This window comes from Mandrillus leucophaeus, unplaced genomic scaffold (assembly GCF_000951045.1).
Source record: "Mandrillus leucophaeus isolate KB7577 unplaced genomic scaffold, Mleu.le_1.0 Scaffold616, whole genome shotgun sequence".
Taxonomy (NCBI): Eukaryota; Metazoa; Chordata; class Mammalia; order Primates; family Cercopithecidae; genus Mandrillus; species Mandrillus leucophaeus.
The window spans coordinates 1,150,410-1,163,595 of record NW_012106653.1 but is presented as its reverse complement, the minus strand read 5'-3'; the positions used below and the strand labels follow the sequence as shown (position 1 = coordinate 1,163,595).

The 13,186-nt window shown below is 46.0% G+C and overlaps 1 protein-coding gene and 1 long non-coding RNA gene across 3 annotated transcripts in view; one reads left to right on the top strand and one right to left on the bottom strand.

Moving 5' to 3' along the window:
* Positions 1-2,529: 2,529 nt before the first annotated feature.
* On the bottom strand, positions 2,530-5,449 carry MSC (musculin). Its single transcript, XM_012000088.1, has 2 exons — positions 4,604-5,449; positions 2,530-3,731 (listed from the first exon to the last, which is right to left on the bottom strand). Exons 1-2 carry the CDS (start codon positions 5,135-5,137, stop codon positions 3,645-3,647), a joined length of 621 nt encoding a protein of 206 aa, XP_011855478.1. The 5' UTR covers positions 5,138-5,449; the 3' UTR covers positions 2,530-3,644.
* Positions 5,035-13,186, top strand: part of LOC105553907 — a 219,604-nt gene continuing 211,452 nt past the window's right edge. The window contains exon 1 of one of the 2 annotated variants that reach the window (XR_001008236.1): positions 5,035-5,382. This is a non-coding gene — a long non-coding RNA (uncharacterized LOC105553907). The remainder of the gene's footprint in view (positions 5,383-13,186) is intronic. The other variant, XR_001008237.1, reaches the window with a different exon arrangement.

Genomic DNA, 13,186 nt, shown 5'->3' with positions numbered 1-13,186 from the left:
TATCTGTTGAAGGAGCTGCCAGACTAAAGTGAAATTATAAGTTGAAGCCCAGTGCAAAAGAATATGCACAGCATCAATTCAACTCCACAACCAAGAGAAACGCCTGAATGTTTCAAAATTACAGTGCTGAAAGCGTTTCTTTTCAGATATTCATCTTAGGAAGAGTCTGTGGAAGGGGATTTTTGTTCTCTTCGGTTGAGTCAGCATCACTAATAATAATGCTTTGGTCCCTCAAAAAGCCCCCTGAAGAGTATTATTCAATTTACTCATTTTGTTTGTTGTTTAGCACATTGTACACTGTATTTCTTAGACTTCTTTCCTCTCATCTTTTCTCTCAAGTATGTGTAACCCTAAGCACATACTTCATTTTCTTCTCTTAAGCTCCCCTCCCACCCCACTTCCTGCCCACTTCTCCAGCCCCAACTCCCATTTCGCAAACGCAGATCTCTGAAGGAAAATGAGAGAGAGAGAGAGATTTGGTGATGCCTGTCTTAGAACTCACTTAGAACACACTCTGGTCATGGTACATAAAGAAAAGACTGGTTTAAGATGTTTAAGGCCTCTCCCAACAGCAACACATGCACAGAAGCTTGCATAATTTACATGGACTCATTGGGACTTACTAGAAAGTGGCCTCTTTCTTTTTCTTCTTCTTTTCTTAAATAACATAATTCCTGGCATTGGACTTTTTACATATACTGTGGAGCAGAACATTCTTGAGAAAGTTTTTTTTTTCTTTATCTATTATAGGACTATAAAGTGGCCATTAAAATGAATTTCCAGAGTGCAGTGCAGCACTCCCTGTACATGTGAGTCAGTGCAAAGCACCACCTTAATTGGGCGTTAGAGACAGAAAATCTGTGAGTTTACTCCTGAGTTCGCCAGAAGGAATATAATTATAGAAACACATATTTTAAATATTATTCTTTCACTTGTGGAACTTTGCCCAAATGTTTCCTTGTTTATTCAAATGCTTGTTCTTATTTGTATTCACTACAAATATAGCTATTCTGTCTGGTTTTCTGTATTTCTGTTTGTCCACTCTTGTGGGACATTTTTGTTTCACGGTTGTAATTTAGACATCTCAAAACAAGACCCAACCTTAATGACTGGACTCTGGGAATGTCACACCTGTTTAAGTATCCCCCTTGTGGAAGTGGTTCCCTCTGCCTCTGGATTTCCTTTAGTGACCAGCATTTAGTGCACTGCTCATTGCATATTAAATGATTTGTTTGAATACATTATTGTATTTATTCCTAAGGTAATATTTCAGATAGGCACTGTGATGACCCCCATTCTACAGAAGAGGAAACTGAGGCTCAGAGGTGTTCATAATGTAACTTGCACATGCTCACTAACCCCGTGGCAGAGTTTGATTTCAAGCTGGGTTCTTTAGACGCTCAGATTCTCTTTAACCAACATACACTGGGCTGCCTCCCTTCCTTGAAAAGAGCCCAATTTGCTGGATATTTTGGAAATGACCTTGACATCTGGCCTCCAGCAGACACTCTTCCTCAAGAAGCTGTCTACCCAGGACTCACCGCTGAAGTGCTTTTAACCATGGTAGGGTTTCCTGACACAGATTACTTGAGGTTCCCTTTTGTCAGAAAGCCCCTGATGCCAGACACCGGCTGATGTAGGACTGGATCCCCAGGGTGGGTTCCCTCCCAGGTAAAAGCCCAAGACTATCTTGTCAGAAAGCAGTTCTTTAGCATTTTGGTTGGTTTAGCTCAAAACAGGAAGTCACTCTCCCCACCCCCACCCCTTACCTCCTAACTAAAATCCAGCTGTATTTTTCTCTCTCAGGGTCAAGAAAACTGCCTTTCAATTGCACAAAATGGACAGACCCCCAAGTTGAGCAGTTGTTTGTGTAGTTTTATCCTTCACACTTTTCTAAATGTTCTACAAAGAGAACGTTGCTTTTAAAACAACCAGCCATTTAAAAAATTGTATCATGGGGTTTCCAAGTTGTTACCTTCTACAAAAACTGCAGTGCAAATGGAAGAAAATAACACGGAGAATGAGTGTATGTTTAAAAAGCTATATAAACATTTGAAAAAAGAAAAGCACCGTTGAAATACAAATTGGTTTCTCACATTAGGGTTTTATTCTGCCAGTTACACTGGAGACCTGTGGGTGGGCCTTAGGGGTTTTTTTGAACTACTTGCAATTTTAAGGATTGGCGTGTGCTTTAAGCTGGAGTAGCTGCTGTGTGTGTTGTGTGTGTGTGTGTGAGAGAGAGAGAGACAGAGAGAAAGAGAGACGTGCACCTATGTTAGCTTGAGGAGTGTATGCCTGTCAGGACAGCAGGGGCCTCAAGACTCTTAGGACTTTCTAGGACGCCCGGCGCGAGAAGCAGCAGAATCACAGAGATTAATAAAGAATGACGTTTGGAAATGGAGTGATCCAAAAGTGATCGCCACCATTCCGCCCGCAATGACTCACCACCCTGACCAGAGGAGACCACCACCTTAAAAATTAACGTCTACAGCCAAACCATCTCAGTAAAGGGCAACAAAGACCACATCCTGACACCTCCAAGGGGCACACAGTTTCACAGCGCGTTTTATTATTCATAAAAAAATAAATTTATTTACATATGTTATTTCCTGTGGTAGTGCAGCCGCGGGGCAGGGGCGCGTTCCCTATCGCAGGATCACTTGCTATGGTTAGCCGCCCACCCTGCGCGCTCCTCCGCGCGGGGAAGAACCTGCACGGCGGGAGGCGGTGTTGGAGTTGGGGCGCCCGGAGCTTGGAGTGGGGAGGCCTGATGGAGAGAGTCTGGAGTCGGAGCTGGGAGTGCTGCAGGTAGGAGCAGGAGCGGGGCGGAAAGGGAAGTCCGAAGGCGATCCCAGCCAGGTTGGCGCAGTGGCGCTTGGGGAGGCTCCAGCCCAGAAGTAGGGAGGGTAGACAGACGCCTGATTAGAAAAAGCCGGGAGCTTGGGAAGGACACGGGAATGAAGAAGTCACCCGGAAGGGAGGCCGAACGGCCCGGAGCTCGCCCGGCAAAACCCGCCTGCGGTGGTCTGGGAATTGTGTCTCCACCTAGCCCTGCGAGCAGCGGGCCTCCTCTCGCCCATTAGAAGGGCGCTGTGCTGGGATACGAACCTAGCCCAGAGAGGCTACTCGCCCTTCTTTGTCACTTAAAACTCTGTCCCGACGCGGATCTCACGTCTAGACTTCTGTCTTTAAAGCGGGTGTAGAGCGCGTTCTAACCGTTCCCTAACCATTGTGTCACCGCGAAAGGCCCGAGCTGTGTGGCATCGTCCCGCATGTGTGCGATGAATCTGGCTCCGCTGAGAACGGACCCCTGGGCTGTCTGGCGCGGGCTGGGGCAGCAGCCGAGAGTTAGTCTACAGAGCTAGGAGCCGAGGGTGGACCTGCGTCCGCGTTCTGGACACGAAAGGAGGCTCTTTCTGGAGAGGCAAAACGTGGTCGCCTAGATCCGCCGCAGCTGTAGCCGTGGGCGCTGAGCAGTGACAGCCATGCCCGCCACCTGTCGTGATCACAGTTCCAGGGAAAGGGGAAGGGTCAAGGAGAATCCAACGGAAACTTCTTCCCATCTCACGAGCTCTCCCTTCTCTCCGTGGCCCCCAAACACTCGCATTTAACGAATAATCCCATCAAGTGAATTCCAGTACGATTTAAGCTGTGGTTCCACATAGTCTGTTGGCTGCGGAAACTTCTTTGGTGTCAGAGTCCGGTCTTCCCGAGACCACGAATGGCCATGTCTGTAAAATCAAAAAGAATGTCAGATACTAGAGAGAAACGATTGTCTCAAACCGAAACCGCTCTCCCACGCGAACCCCAGATATCCCCGACTTGGAGTAGCTAAGATTTTATCAGCATTCTGGGAATTTGCATGTCCTTTCTCTGAACTAAGATTTTCATTTTACTGGAGGTTGATAATCCGAGACATGCCATGTCCGTTCACGCTTCCTCCTGGACTTTGCCCGCAGGAAAATTTGCTGAAACTCGTATGACTTTGAGATTCTGTCGTTTAGTTCCCTTCCCCTAACACACACACACACACACACACACACACACACACAATCCGTCATCCACTCCAAGCTCCAAGTAGGAACTGGGCTTGGAAAGGATTTTTCCCAAGCCGGGAGAGCTGGCAGATCAGAGAGGGACTTTCCAGACAAATCCCATCTGGGGAAACGTTACTATCTTCCAGAAGCAATTTTTCTAAAAATGCAAATGCTCTTTTATAGAGCTCAGCTTTCCCTCCTTTAAGAAATGGCTTGCGGATTCAAACCTGCCAGACTCTTAGCTGGATAAAGTTGGGCAAGGGAGATTTGCTGTCAGTCTGCAACCAGGTGGCAGACTGAGTTGGAACCAAGATTTACCCTGGAAGTAGGATATTAGTCAATGGCTGTCACTGGGGTACAATGTTCAGAACGATGCAAACACACACGGATGGTTGATTCTTCTTCAGAGAAGTGGCTGGCCACTCCCTTGATTTGGGAGAAATTAAACTGGCCTTCTCGTTCCCAGTCCCAGAACCTCCACCCCTTTCGAATTCTTCCCAACGGGCTGACCCTGCCCTGGGTATCTCCTGGCTGCTCGCCCGATTCCTTGCGCGCCGCGCCCCTACCAGGTTCACTGGGTGCACGTAGCCGTTCTCATAGCGGTCCTCCTGCAACAGCTGCCGCAGGTGAGCGATGTAACTGGAAGCCAGCCGGAGCGTGTCCAGCTTGGAGAGCTTAGTGTCGGGGGGCACCCAGGGCAGGCTGGTCTTGAGCCTGGAGAAGGCTTTGCTCAGCACGCGCATCCGGGCGCGCTCGCGGGCGTTGGCCGCGTTCCGCTGCGACTGCTTGCACTCTGCGGCTGAGCCCTTGGCCGGGAGGGGCTTTTTGCCACCACTGCCCGCGCTGCCACCTGCGCCGCCGCCCCCAGCCACACGGGGCCGCTTCCTCTTGCAGCCTCCCGCGCTGCCGGCTGCGCCCAGAGCGCAGCGCTCCTCCTCGCCGTCGGGGTCCTCCTCCTCCGCGGACGAGTTGTCACTGGGCGAGGCGTAGCTGCGCTCTACGCCGCGGAGGGGCGGCCTCTTGGAGGCGGGGACCGGGTACTCCCGCTGCAGCCCCCGAAGCTCCATCTCCTCCGGATCACTCACCGAGCCAGTGGACATCCTGTTGTCTCCCTCGCCCACACGCGTCCGCTTTCCTCCCCTCTGGCCAGTCTCGCTGTCTCCGCCTTCCGCTCCCTGGCGGAGGCGGAGGCCAGGGAGCGCTCTGAGGAAGACTAAAAACCCAGGCCAGGAAGCGCGGGGTGCGAAAGCGAGGTGGGCGGTGAGAGCGAGCGCGCCCCTCCGCTGACCCCGGGGAGCGTGGACCACAAGTTGGCGGCCAAGTCCAGAAATCCGCGCGCACCGCGGTGAGCTGCGCCTTTTGTCAAGACTATCTGTACTCCTTGGAACAAACCACCCCGGGCAAAGCAGAGAGGGTTGGAAAGGGGGGCAAGAGGTGGGGCAGGGGCGTGGAAGGGGTGGGGACCGGTTTTCTGCGTGCAGAGGAGCGGTTGGTGGAGGCGGGGGAAGGGGACGTCTCTGCAGAGCCGAGATTTAGGCACCGAAGCCCGACGGACCTTCAGCATGTCTGTGCGGGATAAGTGAGCTTTCGGGGAGTAAAGGGGCAGATCTTGTTCCTACCGACCGTGCTTCCACCCCCAGGTAATCTTAGCAGTGGCAAAGATTACCAAACACTTAGGGACGACAGGATCCCGACCTCTGCTTGCCTGCCAGTCTTTCCAGTAGAACTCAGTTTTCAAGTTAATCATTCATGATGTATGATTGTCTGCCCAAGCCTTGCTGGACAAGAGGAAGAGCGGAACAAGCAAACAACATCCAACAATGCACAAGTTACCACCTCTCATTTTCCTCCTCCTTTTCTTATAATATACCTTCATGATTTACAAAAATAGTTACAATGGTTCGTTGCATTTTCAAATAACATCTGTAACTTAATGATATTATCTCCAATTTGCAGAACTTGAAGCTGAGCCGCCTAGATAGACGTTAAGTAAAAGACCCAAACTTACTAAGCTAAGTAGAAAAAAGGATTCAAAATCCGCATTTCAGAATCTTGGCCCGTCGGTATTCTAGTCTACCCCGTGCCTCCGGGTCACACATCACTGGATGTTGTAGCTGGTATTTTCCACTATTTCGAGAGTTCCATGCGTGATGTGATTTTGTTTTAATACTACAATACATGTGATGGAGGATCCGGCCCTAACGCTTTGTATTATAGTGTAGGGAATCCCTGCTATTGTATTTAATCGATTGTGTATTGAAGGGCGAGCTCCTGGAAGCAGAATGCTAAGTTAGCACAATCATCCATTCAAAGTAAAAATGAGAAAGGAGCACCCTGAATGATCATGTTCCGTTCCAAACAAGACTAAAACATCCTGCTCTTGCACACAAGAAAACACAATTTTGCATTCTCATTATTTCCCAACTCGAAGGTCGTCGCAGTTCCTGATCAGGGTATAAGTACTTCTGTGGATACGAGCCCCAGTGGCCAGAGACTGGGTTCCCACTGGGTGCCCGTCACTGTACTCGCGGCTTGTGAGCAGCCCACTGAGTAATAAAACCCGTATAAGTTTGGCATATGGTTACCCCATTTTACAATGATGAAATTGAGTCTTCACACTGGCTTAGGTGTTCACTTGTTCTTTTCCTGAAAGCCCACAGGCTCCCAAGCTGAGCAAGGTGCACGGGGACCGATGTGGAGTCAGTCCAGGACAGAGCTGGCAGAGATAGCTGGGCCAGCCTGGCTCCCGCCAGTTCGTACAGCAGAACAAATGCGTCTAGCTCGATGCCTGAAGTGCTGCAACAGGTGGCTGTCAGAGGCTGACTTCATCACTCAGGCATCATTCCACCTTAGTCTCCCAGGCCATGCTATCCTTAGCGGGGGCGTTTTGGGGCGGGGGGAGTATTTCACATAACCCCTCCCGCTCACCCGCATTTGCAAAGGTTTTCTCCCTGTACAAGTTGTCTTTTGGTTGGAGGCAGGGGATGGGCTGGTTCTGGGACAAATTGAGTAAAAAGATCATTTGCCCTAAGTTATCTCTGGGGTGGGGAAATGCAGGGAATACTTGACAGAGTGTGGAAATCTTTCCTGGAGCGTTTGAACTTGAACTTGACCCTAGGATCACCTTGCCAGGTGAAGGAGAGGAGAGGGACAAGAAGGGGCAAAGAGATGGATCGAGGAGAGCCAGGCTAGCTTTCTGCAACGACTATTGATGACTTGAAGCTATCAGTATAAATATATAGTCTCACACATTAGGGGCAGGCGAATAGGTTTTTAAAATCTGAATTGTTTATACAGGTGCAGAACAAAGTCTTTCTTTAGAAAAGATTAATGGTGAGGAGAGCGCTAGATTTCTCTAAACAGTCACAAAAACTATACCCAGCCTCAACGCTGAGGAGGTCATGGCCAGTTTCTTGATTTCTTGAAGAAACGGTCTGACCCCACCAGTTTGGGCTTATTTTTCACAGCACTTGCCTCCCCCTCCCTGTCTTCTTTCTCTCTCATCCCCTCCCTCCCTACTTCCCTCCCTTTCTCTTCTACTCCATCTCCTCACCCTCCCTCTGTTCCCTTTCAAGAAAGTCAGATATTTTATTTTGTTTGTTTCATCTTTCATTTTCATTTAACCTCCATTTCTTTCATTTTTGTGAAATCAAGTTATATTTTCACTTATAACTGTTTTCAAGTTGCAGACTTGTAATGAAGGTTAGGAAAAGTATCTGATGTACGTTTCTTATAAGCATATAACTTCAGTTTGCTTTAACATGTTTGTAATATCTGGCATTTGGTCACCTCCTTACACTTTCAAAGTGCTATTACTTTTTCTTCTCCTTAGATGATTACAACAGCCTCTCGAGCTGAACAGTGTAAGTGTAACTATCTCTTTTGAAAGCCTAGTGTTTTTCATGGTTTTGATAAGTTACATACTGCAAATGAATAATACAGCCTTTATTTTTATATTATAAAGCACACTGAAATCAATTCCTATTAGCTTATGCTTTACAAACTCTTAGATTTGAAACAGGTATAGACTGTTTATGTGTACATCAGTGGTCTTGAAATTCTTTAGTGACATTTAAAAAATATTCAATGGGGTTGAGTAGGGCTTAAGTTGCATTATAAAACAAAATATTTAATAATTCCTTTAATATTACCTTTAATGTTTCTTCATTCTGGCTTCCCTGCTTGCTGGATATATGACTTTTGGAATTTGCATTTTTTTGAGCCCTAGGTTTCTAATCTGTAAAATGGATTATCTCTTTGAGTGGAAGAGAAAGTATATGAGCAGTTGGCTAGGTCAGAGCCTAGTACATGGGAGAAGATCAGTAAATGCTAGTTAGTATTATGAATTGCCTTGCCCAATATTGCATGGCTAGTAAAAGTCAGGGCAAGAACCTGACCCAAGTTTTGTGTTCCAGGTCCTATTCTGGGTTTCAGATAGAACCAGGATGTTCCATTTGCTTTGACTGCAAGCTGCTAGGGTCTGAAGTACACAGTCTCATCACATGACATTTTTCACAGGTTCCATATGGGACCTCACTGAGGGGAAAAAGGATGGGACCTCATTAGAAATTTTCTTTTCTTCCCCCAAATTATCTCACCCTAAAATTACAGTGCTTCTCCAAGTCTTACTTTCCCTACTGGCATAAAGGATTAAGCCAGAAACTCTGCTAGTGGTGTGATATACGTGAAAGGAGCATGCCCAGGCGGAACACAGATCAGTGCCTAACAGATTGAAACACTGAACAATGCAGGCTTGGTTTATTTTTTAATAAGGAAGCCATGAGGTGGGATGATAATTACAGACTATAGAAAAAAAGGCCATTTGTTGCCACTTCTTTCCTCCAACACCGTATTAAGTAATGGGTGAGAAACTCTAGAGTTGGGCAGGTCATGTGGACTTAGGACTCAGGAAGAGCAAAGGCTTCCTCTGTCCTCTGTGAAGGCCGGGTCAAAACTATGCGGTGAGTAGGTACTTAAGAAATAGTTGTGGGACCAACACACAGCATCCTGTTGCCTGGAGGAATTGCCACACCTTTGGGCAATTGCCTATACTTTTGATCTAGGAAAACAAATAATCTAGACCAGCACTGGCCAATATGGAAGCCATTAGCCACATTAAGCTATTGAACACTTGAAATGTGGCTATTCATGGACTGTACTGTAAAATGCATACCCAGTATTGAAAACTTAATATGAATAAAAGAATATAAAAGCTCTCATTAATATTTTAAAATATGAATTATATGCCAAACAGTGAGAACATTTTGAATCTATTAGGTTAAGTGAAATATATTACAAAAATTAGGCCGGGTGCAGTGACTCAAGCCTGTAATCCCAGCACTTTGGGAGGCGGAGACGGGCGGATCACAAGGTCAGGAGATCGAGACCATCCTGGCTAACATGTTGAAACCCCGTCTCTACTAAAAATACAAAAAACTAGCCGGGCGAGGTGGCGGGCGCCTGTAGCCCCAGCTACTCGGGAGGCTGAGGCAGGAGAATGGCGTAAACCTGGGAGGCAGAGCTTGCAGTGAGCTGAGATGCGGCCACTGCACTCCAGCCTGGGTGACAGAGCAAGACTCCGTCTCAAAAAAAAAAAAAAATTAATTTCACCATTTAAAATTATTATAATGTGGTTACCAAAAATGTAGAATTAGATATGCAGGTCCCATTATATTTCTATTGGACAATTCAGGGATTAATCTCATGGATTAACTATACCCCTATAGATTGAGCATCTACTGTTGGTTGTGGCAAGGTGTTGGTGAGACCCACTCCCACCCACTGGGAGGGCACATTCTTGTGAAAATAAGCTTCTCTGTATTATCTAGCCTGCATATCACCACGTGTACTCAACCTCCTATCTATAACACACTCTGCCAGACACACACACATGCTGGAAAAATGAATGCTTCTGCTCAGTGGTATGTTAGTCACATGGAATGCTAGTCTCGGTGCATGTTGGCCACATAGGATGATAGTCACATGGAGAGCCAGTCAGGTGGGGACAGGTCACATGTAAGGCCCAGGGTTAGGTCTGGATAACCCAAGGCCTGGGATCTTCTTCCCTTGTCTGCACAAAGCCTTGGGCTCTGCTCCAGGCTCAGGGCAGCCTCTGTCCTGGTGTTGTACAGGATGCCACCACTCTTCAGACCAGAAAAGGAAGAAAACTCCCTTTACCCGGGCCCCACCAGCCATCAGGTTGGGCGTTCATGGAAGTAGTCAAAGCCTACATGTGGAGCCCTTTGTCGTCCACAACATAACCAGGCCTCTGCTGCTGGTTTATTTATCTAAGGATTGTGGCAAGATTTTTTACTCTTCCCTCTGAACGTCGTGAGGCCTTAGCATGGAGAAGCCAGTGCCTGGATAGTTTGTGGAGGTTGAAGGTGGAAAAGCCAAGCTTAACAAATTAACAATGAAAAATGGAGCTGGGGTTAGGCTGCGGAGAGGGAAAGCGATAAGACTCAGCAGGGACCTGATTTTTCTTTGCCTTTCAGGAGAGAAGAAAAAAGTCCTCATTGATTGTCTTGACAACTAAAGCTGTAGGCAACTTCTGCAGGAATTGTTTTTTTAACAATATCTCTAGATTTTAGGGAGCAGTTGCTGAGGCTTAACTGTCCTGGGAACCCCAAGTTCCAACTGGAATGCTGTGTGTTTCCTGTAAATGACTTTGAATACTCAATTAGCCTAGTATAGAAGCCCAGCTTTCAGAAAGTAAAGGCGCTCTAGTGAAGTTTTCTGTAGGAGGCCTGTTTACATAATCCGTGGCCCTCCATGATGTTGGAGAATCCTGAAGAATGTTGAATACTAACCCAGTCCTACTCTGAGTTAAGAGTGTGGCTCGTAGATCTGAAAATAATCTTATTTTTGTAAACCCCTGGAACAGCCTTTCACTCTTAGGCAGAAGCTAAGAAAGTTCTGTCTCAGGAGATTTTCTCCTTTTAAGTACTTTTGATTTTATTGGCAATACCGGGAAATGTGAAAATATTCTGTTATCAAAACAGCCCTTGAAATTGTAGCACACAGCTCTGGTCTCCAATGTTTGGTCCCAAGCCTACCTTGGTTTAATTGTGGAGTTAACCAAGGAGAGAAATATCATCCTGTCATGTGGCATGTACTGAAAAGAGCCCCTTTTGCTGTGGACATCAGGAGATCTCTGCATTTATCAGCTGAGAGGCCTTGGGCCACGTGCTCACACTCTTGTAGCTTGTTTCTCTGTATGTAACCCATGGAAGTTGCCAGAGTTAAATGAGATTGCCTGCATGCAGGCTTCTGTGGAAACTGAAGCATTGTAGAAGGTCAGTTATTATATTATTTTCCATATTCTCTCTCCCGTAGGAGCTCATGTTTTCCCTTTTCCCTCTCCCAGTAGCAGGCCTTGCTTAAAGTGCAACCCACAGCCATGGCTCATCCCCTATAGAACATCAGCTAAATGCCTCCTGGCGCCAGAAGGAAGTTCTCATGTAATAGATACTTCCTGGTGTCACAGAACAAAGATTCTGTCCTCTTTGTCAACCAGTCCCTTACCCAACTCATCTATAAAAGAAGGGCCTAACTTATTTACGTATGACCTTTGTTTCCCTAATCCCAAGGCCCTCTGGCCTCCAATTCTAAAGTGAGCTCTAACGGATGATCAAAACAGGAAGGTATTTTAGGAAATATGCCCACTTCTCTTAATTTTTTCCCCCTTTGGCTCATTTATGTTACTCTGTCCAATTAGCAGAAACAAACAAATAAAAATAACCTAGCTACATTCCTCTTCAGGTTTCAGTTTTAAAGGAGAACTCCTTGAGGATATTGGAAACAGAGCTACTTAAGGTATTCTCATGCGTTGTTTCACCACTCCGCTCCTATTTCTTCTTAGACTGCCACCCTTAAGCAACTTCCTCTAGGAAAGAGACCCAAAAAATTAAAATAAATAAGAGGAAAACAAAAAGATTAAATGGTAAACTTAATGAACAAGAGGCTGTGTCTTGTTCATAGGGGTACCCCAATGTCTAGCAGCTCACGAAAGGTACTATCTAAATATTGGATGGGCCAGGCGCAGTAGCTCATGCCTGTAATCCCAGCACTTTGGGATGCCAAAGCAGGAGAATTGCTTGAACCCAGGAGTTCAAGACCAGACTAGACAATATAGGCAATATAGGCCCCATCGCTACAAAAAACTTTTTTAAAGTAGCCAGGCGTGGGAGCACTACATGTAGCGCGAGCTGCTCGGGAGACTGAGGTGTGAGTCTGGGAGGTCGAGACTGTAGTGAGCCGTGATTGCAACACTGTACTATACCCTGGGTGACAGGGCGAGATACTGTCTCAAATTATTTTTTTTCGTTTTAAAAAAATTATTTTTTTCCATTTAACACAAATAAATATTTGATGATTGAAAACTCTCACACACACATGAACACAAGCCCATCTGTGCTCATAATTAATGGGAGACAGGTACTAAACCCATCATTTGCCCTTTATTTAGCCAATTCAGTTTATTGGCTCAGTTTATTACTATGTGTTCTACCCAGTGTCAGCAGTTATAAGGACTCTTTTACACTTCTTATTAACTGAATGGACTTCTAGGGAATATTTCCTCTTATCAAATGGAGTATATTTTCCTACTTATAATACACTGTGCTTGACACAGTGCCCAGAGGAAGTCTAAATAACTCAACAATTATATTTATTATAAACATCCCAGGAACATTCTTTTCTCTACATGAAAATTAAATAGTGCTTTTAATACCATTTGCTACCATTTTTTTTTTCCTGACTGAAAAAATTCAGAAACTTTGTAAAATTTCAGGAGATCACAGACTTACAAAGCTTAGATTAAGGACAGCAAAAGGCCAAGTGTGGAGCCCTTAAAAGTGCATACTTTTAATGGTTAAGCAGAGAAGGGGAATTCAGAGAAAAGAGGCAGTAATCAGAGAGGCGAGAGGAAAACAAGACAGTAGTGTTATTGAAAGCAAGGGAGTCATTTCAGAAAGTCATGGGTGGGGACTTTCAGTTGAGACAGTCTGGTAAGACAACATTTTGAAGCGTCGCCTGTGCTCCAAACACATAGCAACGAGAGCTAAAATGTGAAAACAGAAAAGCTAAAAAGATGCAGCCATGTCCAAAAGCAAGGAAAATATCTCTTCAGACGAGTGGACCATAAAGTG